The sequence below is a fragment of the Protopterus annectens genome, chromosome 12.part0 (genome assembly GCF_019279795.1).
Source record: "Protopterus annectens isolate FY-2018-M chromosome 12.part0, PAN1.0, whole genome shotgun sequence".
NCBI lineage: Eukaryota > Metazoa > Chordata > Ceratodontiformes > Protopteridae > Protopterus > Protopterus annectens.
Genome location: NC_056746.1, coordinates 489,432,024 through 489,451,343, shown reverse-complemented (window position 1 = coordinate 489,451,343; position 19,320 = coordinate 489,432,024). Strand labels below are relative to the sequence as shown.

General features: G+C 42.4%; 1 protein-coding gene across 4 annotated transcripts in view; it reads right to left on the bottom strand.

Moving 5' to 3' along the window:
- The window catches only part of METTL22 (methyltransferase 22, Kin17 lysine), a 937,139-nt gene that overhangs the window by 168,043 nt on the left and 749,776 nt on the right, over positions 1-19,320 (bottom strand). For all 4 annotated transcript variants that reach the window (XM_044089598.1, XM_044089595.1, XM_044089596.1 and 1 more), the window contains one exon: positions 19,013-19,115. In XM_044089598.1, the coding sequence (XP_043945533.1) occupies positions 19,013-19,115 (103 nt within the window). The remainder of the gene's footprint in view (positions 1-19,012; positions 19,116-19,320) is intronic.

Below are 19,320 nucleotides of genomic sequence, written 5' to 3'. Positions count from 1 at the left end.
TATCCTGAAAAAGGGAATGGATGGGGATATAAAGGTAGGCATCCTTCAGATCCAGAGAGACCATAAAGGTCTGGGGAAGAAGAAGAGGCAGAGGAGACACGGTTTGAAGAAACAGCATCTGAATGGAATGAATCTTTAGAAAGGTGTTGAGCTGGGAAAGGTCCAGAATTGGTATCCAAGTATCCTCCTTCCTGGGAACCAGAAACATTCTGGAGTAACCCCCCACCACCACCACCACCACCACCACCAGGGTTGGGGGTACGGCTTGAATGGTGTCTTTTACCAGAAGGGAATAAAGCACCCCTGGGAAAAAGGAAGCTGTTCCTGAGGAGGTTTAGGGATGCCCCAAAATGAATGAAGAGAACGATTTTCAAACCATGAAATATCCCTGGCGGATAACAGACACAGCCCAAGACTCTGTTGTGATTCTCAATCAGTTTGGAAGGGACAGAGAAATAAGAAGGTATAAAGGGACCCAGGCATGGGAAAGGGGAAGCAAACTGTTAAATACAACCCAGCTTGTCCTGAAAGACAGGTTTCTGTGAAGTAGGTGTTTGAGTAGACTTAGCAGGAGGTAAAAGCCCAGAACCCTTTTTACCCTTGGGGGAGGATGAGACTGCCTGCGAACAAAAGCAGATTTAGAATGGTAATTCCTTTGAAACTTTAGAACAGGAGAAACAAAAATATGTTTCAACTACTAAAAGGCCTTACCCTTATCCTAGAGAGGATTAAAAGGTTTGACAGTAGCACCACAAAAAAAGATTTTTATTATTCAAAGCAGTGTCCAACAATTTGGCCTTAATGTCATCAGGCAAAGCCTGACGACAAAGCCATGAGTAACACCTCATGACAGAACCAAATGCAGCAGTCCTGGAGGAAGCATTAGCAGCATCATAACTGCACTTAATAGAATGGTGGGTAACTTGAGAGGTGGAACCCATCAAAGAAAGGGTAGAAGCCTTCCCCTGAGAGTCAAGGAGATCACAGTTTACCTGAGAAAGGAGGACCAAAACATACCTAGTTATGAGTCCAGTAGCTGCTGTATCTAATGGATGGATAAGGTGGCTGCAGTATAAATCTTCTTGCCTAGCCTCTACATGGCCCTACTACCCTTGTCTGAGGGAAACAGTTTGGTAGGGGGAAAAGGTTTTGAGGGTTTTTCTAAAGAGACATTAACTACAGAAAGATCAGCAGAAGGGCATTTATACAAAAAATTACATTCATCAGGCACCCTGTAAAATCTGTCAGGTTTCTTGGGAGCTGGGGGCTAAGAATCAGGGGCCATAGTGGCTGCTCAGAAAATATCCAGGTCGGCAGCCAGAATGGGGGGTGGGAACAGCAGAAGTTTTGGGAGACTCCATCTGAAGGAGCTCATAATACCTCTTCTGGATATCAGAAACTTAAAGAATTCCATCATATGGATAACAGTGTCCCCAAAAGAGAGTTCCTCCAATGGAGAATCTGGACTAATAGAATTCTCTTCCTCTGAAGCATAATCTAAAGGGGAAGGGACTTGGGAAAAGTAAGCTAAGAACTCCTCCCCATAGTTTTGATCCTCATCACAGGAATCCAGTTCCCTAGGTCTTTTAAGAGGAGTGGAAGACCAGGATGTGGTAGGCATAGATTCCCCTTGAGGAGGCTTTAAAGCCATTAAAGCATCCTTAACTGCAGAGGAAAGATGTTTGGCTTTCTGTTTCTTTTTCTGCAGGCTGTCCACACAAAACACCATAGGATAGTCAGACCCTTGGTGACATTCAATAAGTATAGTAAGGATCTGCTTCCTCACTAAAATCTGCAGAATCCCCCTCAGTCTCTCAGATATAATTAGCCGAGGTTCCCTCTCAATGTCTGCAGCAGACATCTGTACAGCTTCTGAGGAAATGTGAGGAGCAGGATCTATGCTGACTTCTGACAGGGTCGCAAAAGGAATCTGAAGCAAGCACCGGACAATCCTCTGGGCTTTCACTAGCCTCTAGAGAGACATCCAGGAGAGGTTGGCCTTTTTCTTTGCAGACAGGTGACCCTCAGGATGGGAAGATTCCAACATAGCACCTTGATACAACAGCTTAAGATGTTGGTTTTCTAGATAAAATAGATAAGGAGGACAGACGACTATGTAGGGTCTTAGGAACAAAATCTTGGCAGATAGAACACTGCTTGTGGCCATAGGAAGCACCCAAACAAAAGAGGTACTGGTCATGATGGTATTTATGGGGAATCTGCCTCCCACACTGACATTTTCCCTTTCTGGATGACATGAAATCAGTCAATACTACAGAAAAAGAAGATACGGAGAAACCCCAGCAAGGCACTTATCTGAAAAAATGGCTTGGTACTCAGCAAAGAAGAAAGGTGTTCAGACCGATGTTCGATGATAGCTTTTGAACTGTTTTGAACTGCTGGTAAAGAAGTTCTGACTGTGTGCGCCTGCACCTTGCACAGGGGGTGTATGTGTGACGTACAGTACAGGGAAGTACTAAAGGCTTTGGTATACCGGCCAGTCATTGGGTTATCTTTGGCAGGAGATTCCTTCTGTTAGGAATACTGCAACAGTGACATTTTAAGTTGATGTGTTCTTTGAGTACATGGGCAGGCCACTCCCCTTACACTCTGTGGTCTCTTGTCCAAGCCCCACATGCCCTGTCTGAAACATCTGTAAACAGGAATTGGTTGTGTGGTGCTGGAGTGAATAAAAGACCTAGGTTCAGCATGACCTAGTGGTTCCACCAAAGGAGTTCCTTCTTGATACAAAGAACAACAGGAATGTGGGTATTGAGACGGTGAGAGTGATGTAGCCACATTGACTTCAGATACCATTGTATTTACTTCATGTGTAGTCTAGCGAGGGGCAGCACAGAAACAGTGGCAGCCAGGAGTTCCAGGGCCCTGACAGTTTGTCTGGCTGAGCAAATATCCTTGATGGAAAGCATTAAGAGCTCATTGACTAGGAAGGTGACATTCTACGGAGGAATACAGGCATTCATGGCAGATGTGTCCAGGTTGCATCCCAGAAAGGTCAGTTGTTGAGTGGGAATAAGCTGGGATTTTTTTGTAATTGATGGTCAGAACTCCCACAGTGTAATGAAGGAGCTTTAGAAGAGTATGCCTGGATAAAGCCTAGGGTAGAAGGTTGTCCAGGTAAGGGAAGATTTGTATGCCATTAGTGCAGCAGAAAGCCACAACTGGGGCCAGACACTTTTATGAAAACTCTTTGAGCTGTAGAAAGCCCAAAGGGCAAAGCAATAAACTGGAAATGTGACGATCCAGTAAAGAACCTGAGAAATTTTCTGCAGGAATGGCAGATGGAAATGTGAAGATAAGCATCCTTTAGGTTTAAGGATACCAGAAAATCTTGAGAACGTGCAAAGAGCAGAAGAGTTTGTAAAAACAGCACTATGAAAAAGAAAACTCTCAGAAAGGTGTTTAGCTGAGAGAGGTCCAGGGTAGGTCTCCATTGATCCTCTTTCTTTGGGAGAAGAAAGATCCTGCAGTAAAATCCCTTTCCTAAATAGGATGGTGGGACCTCTTCTATGCTTCCCTGGGCCAGTAAGTCTAGCATATGTATCTGGTTGGGAGGAGGGCTGATTTCCCATTATACAGTGTGAACGTCCTTGATAATGCTTAATACCCACTTGTTTTAGGTTATTGCTTAACAGAAAGGAAAAGAAAGACAGTCTTTCTGAGAATGGATTGGAGGGCTAGGGTTTGGAGAAGGGAACAGGTGGAATATAGTCCCAGGGTTCTATTACCAAACTGAGGTCTCCCAGAAGGAGTATCCTTTCAAAGATTTTTCTGGGAATCTTTTCATAGAAATTTTTCTTTGCCTATAAGGTGTTCTAGGATCTCTCTCTGCAAAAGAGGTACTCTTTTCTGGATAATTTGTATGGTACCAGGAACTGCAGAAAGCAAAATCTAATGGCAATCTTTCATCTCCTTACCTGTTCTTGCAATGTCTTGAAGAGAACTGGCAGCTTGTGAACCAAAAAAGAGGTTGAGTCTATAATCCTAGGCTTGAAATCTTCTGGAATAGGTTGGCCTTGTAGCTAGACATATTGCCTGATCTCTGAGCCAGTAGCAGCTGCCCTGGAAGAGGCATAGTACAGTTGTGTACACTTACCATAAATGTAGATGTTCGAGTGTATTCACTGTTGCAGTCATCACATTTGGGTTATCTGCTTGCAGTAGGCCACAGTCGGCCTGATTATCAAAGTCTTGGGTCCTGCGTCTGTTACTGTCTCACCTTCCATGACATCAGGTAGTCAGGGGCATAAAGCATGCAGCCGACGCCATTACATCAGTTTTTCTTGCCCCTGGATGTCAGGAGCCCCCATAATGGGAAGCAATTATATACAAGATTACACATCCAACAAAAAAGCAAATACATCAAAAAGCTTTAAGCATAGTAAACAAGAATAGCGGTATAGTCAATGGAAGTTAGGGGGCTGGAGGGAGGGTAACCTGGACTGCAAAAGTGAACACGCTCGAACATCTACATTTATGGTAAGTGTACACAACTGTACTATGTTCTTCGTGTTTCACTGTTGCAGTCATCACATTTGGGTAGATTCCAAAAGCTAAGGATGGGGGGAGGAAATTAGCATTAGGACCAGCTATAAGGCCCTGCAAGACTGCAGTGGCAAAACCAGCTCTGGATTTAGAAAAAATTGGCAAGTGGAAATGCTTGGTGAAGGTATGCACAGAACTCCATGTAGCAGCTTCTAGGATGCCCTTGGTAGGGACACCTCTGAGAAAGGCTGTAGAGGTAGATGCAGCCCTGGTCTAATCCCCTGTGGGGTAGGTTTTCCATGGTGCTTATAGCAGAAATTAATGCAGTGGCCTATCCACTTAGAAATGGTTTGCTTTGAAATGGCCTTCCCCTCTGTCCCTGCAGCAAATGCAACAAGCAGCTGTTCAGATTTCCTAAAAGGTTTAGTCCTGTCCAAGTAAAATCTAAGTTGTCTGTGCACGTCTAGTGAGTGCAGTATTCTTTTCCCTTGTTCTGTGGATTAGAAAAGAAGGTAGGCAAATGAATGGACTGATTAAGGGCCACACTGGATACCACCTTGTGTATGAAGGAAGGATTGGTCCTGAGGGACACCCTGTTCGCATGAAAGATGATGAAAGGCTCTACTGCCATGAGGGCCTGTAATTCAGACACTCTTCTTGCTGAAGTGATGGCTAGAAGGAAGGCTGTTTTCCAAGAAAGGAATTTCAACTCTGCATTTGCAACTGGCTCAAAGGGAGGTAAAGTGAGTTTTTCCAATACGAAGCTGAGATCCCAGACTGGAGTAGGGGCTCTCCTGAGAGGTCTTAAGTTTTTGGCCCCTCTGAGGAACTGCTTCAACAGTGGATGAGAGAAGAGGGGTGGTTTTGTATTGTGATGAGCTGAAATGGCTGAGGCATGAATTTTGATGGAGGAAAAGGAAAGGCCCTTGTGAAGCATCTCAGTTAAGTATTGAAGAATCTGAGGTAAATTGGGTGCTGCTGTGCCCATCCCTTGAGTTTGGCTCCAGGAACAGAATCTTTTCCATTTTTCAGCATAGGATTTTCTAGTACTAGGCCTCCTTGCCTCCAGAATGACATCCATCACTTGTTTACTGAGGGATGGTAATGGAGATATCAGGTAATTAGCCAGGCTGTCAGGTTCAAGGTTTGAAGCTGTGAGTGCAGAATCTGGCCCTCCTGCTGGGACAGCAGGGTAGGGGTCTGAGGCAGGTGCCATGGTGTCAGCAGTGACACACTGCGCAAGAGGGAGTACCAGTGTTGGCGTGGCCAGTGTGGTGCAATCAGTATTATCCTTGGTTTGTCCTGTTTGATCTTTAGTAGCACCTTGGAGAGGAGAGGCAGAGGGGGAAAGGTATAAACTGATAGGTTTTTCCAAGTGAAGGACAGAGCATCCACTTTCCAAGCTTGTTTTTGGGGAGACCTTGTGCAGAATTTGTCCAATTGGTAGTTCGGGGGGAGGCAAACAGGTCTATCTCTGGGCTCCCCCTTTTGTTTCTCAACATGTTGAATATCTTTGGTTCCAGTTTCCACTCATATGGGTCCATGAGATTTCTGCTTAGGTCGTCCGTCAGTGTATTTAGATTTCCTGGCAGGAATTGAGCCTGTAGGTGCACGTGGTAGCTCAAGGCTGTGTTCCACAGAGCCACAGGGCTAGTCTGCAGAGAGGGTATGAGTGGGTTCCTCCCTGCTTGTTTATGTACCACATAACAGTAGTGTTGTCCATCTTTACCAATAATTGTCTTGGAAGAATGTGGTCCTTGAAGGCTGTCAGAGCATTCTATACAGCTTACATTTCTTTTTGATTGATATGCAGGTGCATTTGACTTTGGTTCCATTTGCCCTGAATGCATTTCCCTGCCAAGTGAGCCCCCCATGCATAGTCTGATGCGTCTGTTGTTAGGGTTTGGGCAGCAGGGGGTAGAGGGAATGGCAGTCCCTTGTTTTGGTGGCAGGCCTATGCCCACCAAAGGAACTCTATCTGTAGACAAGGTATGATAGGGATCACTGATTCTAGATCCTGAAAATGTTGACATCGTAGGCTTTTTAGATACCAATGTAGTTTCCTTATATGCAGTCTTGCATATGGGCTTAGTAGAATGCAGGAGGCCATGAACCCCAGGGCTTGCAGTATTTTCCTTGCAGATAGCTGGGTCTTTGTGGCCAGTAGTTTGAAGTAGGCTGTCAAATGAACTTGTTTCTCTGGTGTGAGGTAGGCCATCTGGAAAGTTGTATTCAAGCTTGCTCCCAGGAATACAATTTGCTGGCAGGGTACAAGATGGGATTTCTTTTTGTTTATGGTGTACCCCAGAGAAGTTAGCAATTTCTTTACAAATGCCAGATGATTCAATAGTATGTCCTGGCTTTCTGCCTGAATTAGACAATCATCCAGGTATGGGTAAATTTGAATAGTTCTTTGCCCTGCAAAATGACTGGAACTAGGCACTTTATGAATACCCTGGGGGCAGTAGATAAGCCAAAGGGCAGTGCAGAGAACCGATAGTGCATGTAGCCTGCTTTGAAGCGTAGGTATCTTCTGCAAGATTCCCTTATTGGGATGTGCAGGTAAGCTTCCTTTAAATCCAGTGTTGCCAACCAGGCATCTTTGCCTAGCATAGAAAGCAGCTGATGAAGAATTAACATCTTGAATTTTGGGATTACCAAAAATGTGTTTAGGATAGACAGGTCAAGGATAGGACGCCAGGAATTGTCTTTTCTGGGTACCAGAAAAAGTCTTGAGTAGAAACCTTGTCCCCATTCTTCTTCTGGGACAGGTTGACTAGCCCTGATGCTTAAAAGAAAGAGAACTTGCTTTTGAGCCTCTGCCCACTTATTTGGGGGTAGATTTGGCCAACCATTTGGTGTTGGTAAGGAGTGGAAGTGGAATCTGTATCCTTGGGAAACAATATTTAAAACTCATTTGTCCTGGGTATTGAGTTCCCAATTTTTTGCCTGCAGGGCAATCTTGCCCCCTAAAGGAACAGTCAGTTGAGCAGGGCTTGGAAGGTTTAAAGTTAAGTCATTGAGACAGTTTACCACAGGGGGGAGTCTTACTACTTCCTGCTTTGGAAGTGGGAGCTCCCCACTGCTTAGTCCTGTGAGTCCCTTGGGACTGCAGCCTGGTTGCTCTGCTGGTTCTGGGTTTGGACTGAGAAGGCCTGGAAGAGGCATGAAAGGACCAATTCTTAGAGGGTCAATGCCTGCTAAATCTGGGAGGCTGTACTTGCAGGAAATCTTTAACAGTTTGCATAGATTTAGCTTTTTCTCCATCTTTTTAAGTAGTACTTCTGCTTTGTTGCCAAACAGGTGGTCTTGGTTTAAGGGAGCATCCAGCAATTTAGCCTTATCATGATCTGGCAAAGATTGCTCCTTAAGCCAAGCATGCCTTCTAAGTACAGACCCAGTGACAGCAGCCCTGGAAGATACCTCTAATGAATCAAAACCACATTGTAAAGTATGTTTTTCAAATTGTTCAGCAGAATGCATTAAATCCTGTAAATCTTTATTTTCAGCACAGTCAGGAATCAACATCAATTTCTGTTTAAGCAATCCAATAATATGCTGCTGATACTTTAACATATGAAACTGTCAGTTTAAGGGTCTAATGGCCAAGGTTGCAAAAGTGTATACGTTCTTACCCCATCTATCCAGTGCCCTGGAATCTCCATCAGAGGGGGTAGGATTTTTGGCAGCACTAGCCTTAATGCCCTTGGGTCCCTGTGAAATGGTTTCAGGATCTGCAGTAGGATTTTTAAAAAGGAACTTGAGAGAGTCAGGAACCCTGTAACACCTATCAGGTTTTCTGGGAGCAGGAGGTAAAGAGTCAGGGACCAGGCTAGATTCTGAAAAGGCATCATCAGCAATGTCCAGTACAGGAGGTATAGCTAAAAGCCTGTGCTGGGGCAGAAGTAAGAAATCCCTAAACCTCTTTTTGGATTCAGAGTAATCCTGGCTTTCCCAGCAAAAATGCTCCCTAAGAGTATGTAAGGTTTCACTAAAAGAGAAATCCTCTGGAGGGTAAGCAGAGGGAATGGAGTCCTCTGCATCAGAATCCTCATAGGTAGATAAGGGTAAATCCTGTTCATCAGTGGAAACAGAAATTTCAGGGTCCTGATCAGAAGAATCAGAAGGAAAATCAGTCCTAGGTCAGTCCTAGGGTGGCTTCCCTGATTAGAGTAATAAGGTCTTCAACCATTCTTATAATTTGTTTTTTAGGCATAGGGGCCTGGGCGTCGGTTTTCTAGGCATGGATCGAATTTTAGACCTTGAAGAAGATGATGGTGTTGGTTTAATATGCAAGTCAGTAGGCCTGAATACACCCTCAGAAGCCGGTGCCTGCACATCGGCTCTGGTAGAGACATCTGCAGGTTCCACAGTTGAGGAAGCATCTCGCGGCATACTGAACTCCGAATGGGTCTCAGTAGAGGCCTGAGAATCTGAAGTAGCGGGTATCAGGGGCTGCGAAAATGCCTCACTATGAACTGGCGACTAGCTTAGGAGAAGTGTCGTCGGCAGCTTTGCACCTATGCAGTCTGTCTCTGTCTTTATCTTTCCATTTTTTTGGAATGTCGCTAGTCGGGTGGCTTACCAAAGCCATTTCTGGATAATTGAACTGAGCACCAAAATATTTAGAAGCGTAAATGAACAGACGACGAATAGTCGAGGTTTGAATAAGTCACAAAACCGACAGCGAGGTACATCGTGGTCTGGGCCTAAGCAAGGAATGCAGTATGAATGAAAATCTTTATGAGGTATTTGCTTTCCACAAGAAATACAATTGTTAACTTTTACTGACATCAGTTTAGAGCAAAAAAAAAAAAGGTTCCCAAACGGGGTACTTAGCTTAGTTGAAGACTTCAGTTCTGAAACTTGAAAACAAGAAGAATTTCAGGAGTCGGCCGACCGGCACTTGCGAACTGCTTCTGCTACGGGCACCGCACGACAAGAAAGACTGATATAATGGCATAGGCTGCAAGCTTTATACCCCTGACTATCTGACATCATGGAAGATGAGACAGCAACTGACGCAGGACCCAAAACTTTGATAACCAGGCCGACTGAGGGCTACTGCAAGCAAATAACCCAAATGTGATGACTGCAACAGTGAAACACAAAGAACATCCACACTATCACAGATGCATTTTATACTGTACCTGCCTATCTGAGAAGCCTGGGCCACTAGAGACTGCATATGGTCTTCTGATTCTGGTGTCTGGAGCTCTGTGAAGTTCTTTCTTAAGGACTGTAGAGCAAAGATAAGTATTTGATCATCTGAGTTTGGCAGTTTATAGCTCTGAAGGCTATAGTTGAGGAAGTATATAGTTTTGAACCCCACCTGTCCACTGCTTGACTGTGCTTGTCATTAGGGAGAACATTAGTGCCCTAGTAGCAGCTTGGAAGGTTTATTTAAGGTCAGGGATACTGCAACTAGGTCTGCCACAGGATTTTTGTAGAGGTACTTTAGTTCATCAGGAACTTTGTAGAGCCTATCGGTCCTTTCTGGAGCAGGAAGCTGAGAATCAGGCGCCAAAGAATTGGCTTTAAATGCATCCAGGTAAGCATCTAGCACTGAGGGAGTTGGAGGAGGAGCAGAAGTACATATCAAAAAGTTGTAGCATCTCTTTTGCACCTCAGACACCTTTACTGTGGTTTGTAATGTATCACCAAAGGAGGCCTTTTTCAAGGGAGAATCTGGAGAGAAAGACTCTCCCTTATCTGAAGAAATCTGTTCTGAAGAGTGTAACTGGGAAGAGCAGTCAAAAGAAGGATCATAATCCTTGTCAGGTACCTCACCAGAGGATGACGAATCTAAGGCCTGTTTGTGTGGTTTGGCCTGAGAAGGCTCGGTCACAAAGGAAGGTGGCTTCAGAGACACGATTGGCTTGAATAACCCCTGAGAAAAATTAATCCATTCTTTTTCCCTGGACGCAAAAGGGGACACAAAGTGCTTCAGTTTTTTTTTCTTCTTAGGGGTGATGTCCACCTGAAGCAGCTTAGGGGGTACTAAACCTTGGTGCATTTCTATCAGGGAACCAGGAATCTCTTCCTGCAAAAGGATCTAAAGGATTCCTCAATGGCCCTCTGAGATAATGAGTCATGGGTTTGTCGGGCCTCAGGAACCATACTGACCTCTGGCAGGATTACAGTAGAGGGCTCACGAAAAGACAATTGGTTTAACAACTTCAGTGGGTATGTCCAATTCTGAAATAATGGCAGGAGAATCCTTTCTAGGTCTTTTAAGTATTTTCTCAGGCAGGACGTCACCATTTGGGCTTTCCGACATGGTGGAGTGGGTCAAGGATAATAGCCTAGACTGTAATTTTTTTAGAAGCAAACAACTAAAAGATGGAGCAGGATTTATAGTCATGTTTGGGGCCTAGATAAAATAGGGACTTAGTGTTCATGTTTTGGTATAGAATTTGTCTACTGCATTCACACTTACCCTTCCTAGCTGACATCTAATAATTAGCAAAACAGTCAAAAAAGTTTAGAAAGGAAGGATCCCAACAAGGCACTTATCTGATCTGACAAGCAAAGTTATGGTACCAAGCAACCAAACAATCACAGTCCGTTGGGTGCAATGACTTGCATTTGGGCTGGTGGCTAGATACTCTGAGAATCTCATATGTATGTCCCATTTCATACACCGACACTTAGGAGCCGAGGTCATCAGCTGGACGTATATCCTAGGAAAGTAAAACTTTGGTACTCCAGTCAGCTGTCAGTGAGCTACAATCCATCTGTTAAGAATACTGCAGCAGTGACTCAGTCAGAACATCTAGCTTAACTGTCTAAACTTCTCCAAGTAACTCCTGAGCTGTTAGTGAATAGAAAGGATATGAAGACCCCCTCTTCCAAACAAGAGATAACAACAACCAGAGAAAAAAGGAGATAAGTAGAGTGATTTAGCAACAGTTCTAAATTCACCTTTAGATGGAAAAGTGAGTTACCCTAAGAGACACACCCCGTGCTTTCATACACATAATAGCCTGAATCTCATAAATCCTACAAGCAGAGTCGACTTCCAGAACAGCATTTTCCATAAAATAAACGTCAACACTGTCACTCTAATGGGGTATAATGGCAAATGGGCAAGCACATCAACCAAGAAGTTCAAATTCCATAGAGGAGAAGGAGTTCTTTAAGGGAAGATGAAAGTGCAGCACTCTTTACGGAATTTCTTGGGCAGCCAGACATAGGCCACAATCATGCAATCCACACATTCAGAATACCCAGAAACAGCTGACAAGTATAACTCTCAAGTGTTCCTGCTTTTCAGGGACTTACTTAAATTTGCAGTGTAGCCTTAAAAATTTGCAATTTCGTGACAAACTGGTGCAGTGGTTAATGTTGTCACCTCACAGCAAAAGGTTCTCCAGTTTGATTCTCAGCTGGGCTGCCTTCTGTGCAGAGATTGGATGTCCACCCTGAGTTTGCGTGGGTTTCCTCTGGGTACTCCAGTTTCCTCCCACATTCCAAAGACATGCACCTGGAGTATTTCTCTCCAGGCCTTCATTGAAAATAGGCTCTGTCCTAGTTGTACTTTCCTGGTCAACAAATGTTAAACAAATAAAATAAATAAACTAATTTCATAATTACGGGTGTTGCAGTTACACATGGCTTGTTCATCAGAAAAGTATAACTGTCAACCTTCTAAGTAAGTAGAATTTTAGTACTTTATCTCTGACTAATATATCCTGAGAGTAAAATAAGCAAGGTCCAAACTGTATAGATACCCAAGGTACACCAAGATCACAAGCAGATGTAAACAAGCTGGGGATGTGCAGAGTACTGTTCTGCCCAGCTGTTAGTACATGGACATATAGGCTAGCGGAAGATACAGTGTACAGCAGTCTTGTTTAAGAGACTGGTTATAGAGCTAGAGTGAAATGAATACCATGTGATCTCTCTTACACACACACACACACACACACACACACACACACACACACACACACACACACACACACACACAAAATGGGAAACACAGCCAAGACCTTATGAAGATAACCTCATCCACAGTGTCTGTTGTTTTTGAGCACCTTGATGAAAATATAAATGTTGCATGGTGTCAGAAGGGAAGAAAATTATTTGTTTTAGTGTCTCTGGCCAGTGAGAATTGTACTCTTAAGTTCTTATTTTTTTCCTTCTTTTTTGAAATGCAGTTGCCATTTTATTTTTCACATACATAACTCATGGGAAGCAATTAGCTTTTCTTGTTTAAATTTCTCTCATTTAATTTTCTTTCTAACTCAGAACGTTGGGCAACTGCAATTCAGACTGCCTGGAATCAGGAATGTGACAATTAACTGACTTCCAGTAGACAGATCCAACCATTAGCAATGAGACACTCTCATTTACATTATGCTGCCAGTCTAGCCTTCAGCATTTCTCAGGTCTTTACCTTACTTAACTTTCCTTATATTCTGAAGTAGGTAGTCCTAGGAAGCTGGAGCTATTTTAGTGAGGGCTCTTTGACTTGTAATAAAAATTGATGGCAGTCATGTCCTACTGTTGAATAAGCTGAATTACTGATTGTCTGTTCCTCAAATGCAGTCAATGATTTTCATGCAGCAACTTATATGTTAAAGTGTTCAGAAAAAATATGCCCTGTCTGTAACTGGTAGTCATTTAGACCTATTTGGAGGAAAACAACAATGCTTCCTTTTGCCACATAGTTAAAGGAGCATACAAATTTTGTTTTCTGTGGCCTAAGTTTGCTTTGTGTTGTTTGGGCAGTGGAGAACAACACTGGGTAATCCACATTTAGGTCTGGGAAGCATCACATTTATAGATGAAGCTTACCTAGTCTCTGAGGTAAGCTGATGCGATGTGACATTTTGTATGATACCCTTAATCATTTATCATGTTGTCTACATGAGTGTCTATGTGACACTAAAGTGCAAAATGTTAAGCAAGAAGCATTTCCAAGTATCTTTTTTGCATGGTTTGGGTCAGAGATTTTCTTGGCATTGGTTAGTCTCTGTGGAGTTTTGAACATCATAGATTTTTTTTATTTTATTTAAGTTTACTGATACCTTATGTTTTGCAAACTGGTTCATTCCTAACATGAAATGTTCCTGTGCTCCATGGAGCTAAGCATGTGTAAACCATATATACTCAAAATAAAATCGCTGTAAACTAAATGGTACAGCTGTAACTGCATAAAAGCAACACATTGACTACTCAATGCTTTCATATAAAAGCAACGAGCAATAATTCTGACAGTACATGTCACTCCCCCTTATTTTTAGTCTCATTCTGAAGTCACTGCAACTTGGAGAAAGAAAAATCCATGCAAAATGTTGCACTCTTTTCAGAGACTAAGCAGTGTTACAGAGAATCAGAATTAATAGGTTTTGAGCCCTCGCACGTCCTCCCTGTAGAACACTAACGAGAGAATGTGCAATCAAAGACATCAGTAATGATGTAGCAGCATGTACAAAACAAAGCAGGATTGAGTAGCTGAAGAAAACGAACTAACAGTGGCCTCCTGGGATCAGAAGGATCCGTAGCATCTGGTCCAAAACCTTTCTAGAAGGCAAACCTGGGAGACTGACTGATCTCACATACTCCTGTTGTTAATGGTTGTGGATAAAGTAGCAATCACATTTAATGCTATCTCCTTTGTGATCTTCAAAACAAATCCTGGAGGGGGTGTAACCTTACACCCACAGCCATCATGGTCTGCCATATCACTTTCACGTCATTAAAGTGCTCCTCTGCCACAGAATCAACAAGTGTTGGTCCCTGATGAGGTAGTCCAGAAAAGTCACTTGTCTGCAGAGAACCAGGTCAATCACATTCAGGTACGCTAGCATATGACAATGCTGGATCTTCCTGCCTAAGCAGCCTTTTCTCTGGTACTATAGGTCACAGTGAGCAAGAGGCCATTAATACTCACAATACTCAAAGACTGCGTTTTAGGTTCATAGGTTCATACTAGGCTATCTGCCCGAGGGCATTTATAAGCCTTGCCCATTGTTTTGTCCTTTAGTATGGGAACTATACCCATTATTTTGCTGTGCCTCTGTCGAGCAGTGACACTGAGGTAATTCCTGGGGTATATCTGCGATCTCCCATCCATTGGTCAAGATTTCTCTTGAACAAGGCCAGCAGTGCTCTGCCTCACATGTACCGGATTTTGTTCCACAGCATAGGGAGTCTTTGGGTGATGAATCTATCCCTCCAGCACGCCTTGTGGCTCTGATGGATCTAGATTTTTGAGGTGAAGCATATTCATCAAATCTGGGTTTGACATGGCCTGTATGTTTTAGGCAAGGTCACCTCTGAGCAAGCGTGGCGACTGAATAGAGCTGGAGTTCTTTCAGTCGGGCAGCATAGGACAGATTTTGAGACCCTTTATCCTTTTGGTGAGGAACTTTTGTGGCCTCTCAGCTGCTGCAAGTGTCGGGTCAGATACATTCGAATGGGGCATTGTACTCAATCATTGGTCTGATGAGTGATGAGTAAAGGAGACTATGACCTCCCTTGATCTAGATGAGAATCCTTCATGATAAGGTGGGCAATGTAGAAGGACTCCTAACTACTTTAGCTACATGGGTGTCGAATGACAGACTACTATCAACCTGGGTCCCCAGGTCCCTGATAACTCTTCTGTGCTCAGTGGGATTGCCACCCTATTGGTAGCTACTGGCACCAGTTATCCGAGACCCTTCTGAAGGATATCCAGGACTGAGCCCTGTGGGACACCACTTGTGACAGGCTTTCTTGAGTCTGACATGGCGCAACTCGACCTGTGTGGGTTCTGTCACTCCAGCCAGTTTGCAACCCATCTTGTGATGTATGGGTTAACATTTAAGCTGATGAGTTTTTCAATGATAAGCCAGATCGAGGTAGGCTGTATGGACTGCCTTTCCTCATCAAATGGCTTTGTGACTGTTTCTAAAAAAAAAACAAAGTTTAAAAGGGGCATGATCTGCCTTTGAAAAAGCCAAACTGGGTTGGATCCAAAGTCTGCAAATTCCCTATCTTTCTTTATAGGGTCCATTATGATGATCTCCATGGCTTTGCAGATAAGGCTTGTCAAGCTAATGGGCGGTAATTTCCAGGGTCTGTGGAGTTGTGAAGTGGGACCACAGTTGCAGTAGATAAGACTTTGATTAAACAGCTGTCCTAGCTGTGGGTTTAATTCCTCATTGAGTTGACACCATGGTCCCATGGATGCTGCTGTTTTTTTGCTTTGGAAGAGCAGTTCTCACTTGGGCGCTGGAGATGTTTGGGGGCTGCACTCATTTGGTATAGATATCTCTCCTTTTGGGGGGAGAAGTTTGCACTGAACCTGTCAGCCAGTATGTTGGCAATGTCTGTAGGATCAGTAATCTTCACATCATTTTGAACTAGTTCTGAGCATATCTGGGAGTTTCCTCTAGGTTTCTAACATAGCTAAAGAAGGCCTTATGATTGTCTTTTGAGTCTTTAGCTATTTTCTCTCGATTTTATGAGAGCTCTTAGTTTTACTTATAGTGATCAAGGGTGTCTTACCCTATCTTGTAGTAGCTTCCTCCTTTTGTTGTAGAGTTTGTTTATGGCTGGGGTCCACCAGACTGGACGCTTTTTGGTGGCCTAGAGTCTTTGTTTTTTGCTGGATTGCCTTATCCATGCAGTCCTGCAGCGTTTTAATGCTTTGCCTCAAGAATCCTCCTGTGTCTTTTCTGCAGCATGCTAAAAATAATTCATACACAAACCTAATACCTGCTCATCATTACAAAACATCCTCAAATGCTATTTCCCTCCTAGGAATCTCTGCTCATATAACAAATATCTCCTGACCAGGACCAAGTCTCATAAAAGTGCAGGTGACTCACTTTAGTCTACCTATGTTGCTAAGCACTGTTACTACATCCCACCCATGCTAAAATAATAGAATATTACCACGTTTCAAATATAACCCACAACACCTAACTTTCTAATGGCTGTGTTCATGCTCCAATTCTGACTAAACCCATCTTTCTGTTTCTCTTCCATTGCCACTCTCTCTCTCTATCAATCACCCTGACTCTTTCAGCTTTCTTATCCCTGTCTCTTATCTGCACTACTGCTCCTCCAACTAACCTATATCCTTAATCCTCTTTTACTAATACCCTCTCCTTACTCACATCATCTTACCTAGCTACTGTTGTTTCAACCTCCCCACTATCTGAACTTTTTTTTACTCATCTTTTTCTTGACTATTTCTACTTATAACCCTTCTCCTCCTCAGTTTTCTGTTGTGACATCCTGCCTCATTAATGTCTATATATATATATATATATATATATATATATATATATATATATATATATATATATATACCAAACCCATGTGCATTATCATTGCTCTTGTATTTCCAGCTCCTACATGGCAACACATCTTTGACTTGTGTAAAATAATATAACTTCTAAAGTATACGATAAATATTTTTACTATTTATCTCAATACTACCTACAAAGTAATGCTTAAAATGTTTAATTTTTATTGTTGTTCATTGTAAATATGTATTTTATGTGGAGCTTTTATCCCTGTCTCTCCACTGAAAATGAGACTTGCGCCAGTTGTACTTTCCTGGTAAACAAAAGGCAATAAATATAATATGATATAGTATAGTAAAGTATATAGACTAAGCCGCGGTGGTGCAACGATAGTGTTGTCACCTTACAGCAAGAGGTTCTTCCTTTCGATTCTCAGATGGAGCGCCTTCTGTGTGGAGTCTGCATGTCCTCCCCGTGGTCAAGTGACATTCGAAAGACATGCGTGAATGGGCATGCCTTCATTGAAGGTTGGATGTCGGGCTGGCACCTCGGCACCGTAAAAATCGACTGCCAATCATTAGCGGACCGAAGTTCCATTGTGGCGACCCCTAACCGAGAAAAGCCGAAAGAAAAACAACAACAGCATAGTACAATATAATACAATATAATTCATTAGTCACATGCGTCTGGGAGTACAGCACGTGTTAGATAATTAACTGCCTGCAAGGAGAAACTGCCAGAACCAAACAAATACTTCCTGAACCTGTCTATGTTCTAATAGCCCTTATATGGAGATGGACAAAGGAGCTCTGCCCTAGTTGGAAACAGTGATATTGTGCTTGGGAGTCTCAGTGACCAGAAGAGCTATTCCACTTTCTTTGGCACAACAGCTACTTTATTAATACATTTACACGTACTTAATGCTTCAATCCCTGCAGCGCCATTTGTATGGGCTGCCTTTTACCTTTTAAGTCTTGAAAGAAAGACCCCACACAGCACTACTATTTCAGTATAACTCAACTGTGGTACTCCGTCTGAGGAATTCAGTGCCACAATTAATTAGTTTAAATGTGAGAAAATTATTTTAACTGAGCAATTCAGGCAACGCATTGACATAGTTTCAGTTTGGCCCACACCACAGCCAGCAGTTGAATGCCAAAACAGGTCAATCCCAAATAAACCAGCTTCAATGGTGCACCCACACAGAGGCTTCACCTGCATGATTAAACCACACCAGTGCTTGGTAAATCCAGTATTACCCATGCCCAATCATGGAGCACTGCTAAACTATACACATGTTCTCCAACAGATACTGGCAACACAGCACAGAAGACTACTTAACTTCTGTTTTATTTATGATATGGAGTAGCATTTTCAATGGATATACAATGTTTCATATTTGCTGCACATGGTGCCCTCACTGGAATCCATGCTTTAGGTCTACAAATGTTATGTACTTTTTATTTATTTATGTTGGCATGAGGTATTCTGCCCTCAACCCTAAGCTCAGGGTTAGAATGTGCACGACCACAGTGTGTTTTTATTATTTATTTATTTTTTTACTGTGTTACTACGTTGATGGGTTTGATTCATATTTAAGTTTAAGTTTTCTAAATGTGCCACTACACTGCTAACATCCTGACAAAAGCAGAAATACACTTTGATCATTAAGTATCCCTATAAAACATAGCTTTATTTAAAACTCTATGCCAAAAGAACAAAGTAGTGCCTCAGCATTACACCCTCACGAGGCAGTAAGGCTGTTACCATTAATCAATTTATTTATACATCCATAATTTACATTCAAAGTAGGAGCAATTATCTTGAAGATATCCTCAAATGAGAATCACCTGATTAAGATGCAAGGAGCCCTCTAGCTAAATCCGACTGAAAATTCCTAGTATGGTATTGCCACCTACAGCTTGTTCTGCACCTGTTTATCCTACACACTGACATATGTTCAGAGATTGTTTATAAACTAAATAAAAATAAGCAACCATAAAGGGAATTTTATAACCGCTATTATGATCCCAAGAGCAAAACTCAGTTAAACATTATTCTAAGAACAAAACTCAGCTAAACATTATAATCACCAAAAAAACATATACCAGTTATTTATTGTGGTAAACAATCTTTAATTTCAATGAATCATATTAAGTGTTTCACAGCGTTAACTCTGACAGTATACAACTGCAACCATTTTAATAATACTGGAAAATGACCAAAAACAATTCAATGAAAATTACTGGGATTCTTACCTCTTCTCAATAGAAATGTACAGAGTACTTGGATTTTTCAAGTTGCTCATTATTTTGTAGATAGTCCTGAACAAAGCATCTGTCAAGCTGCTGTCATAACACACTAAATCAAACAAAAAATTTACATTATAATTGAATACAAAGCTGTCTACAAAATTTGATAAAATTCCTATGTATGTTTTAAACAATCATTTTATTAGCATTGTTAAATATAAATTAGTTCATTTGCAGGTAAAAATACATATCCTTTAATAGAGCATCTGAGCTTTTGCTGTGTCAGCAGCTGTATAAAAATCTATGAAACCTGT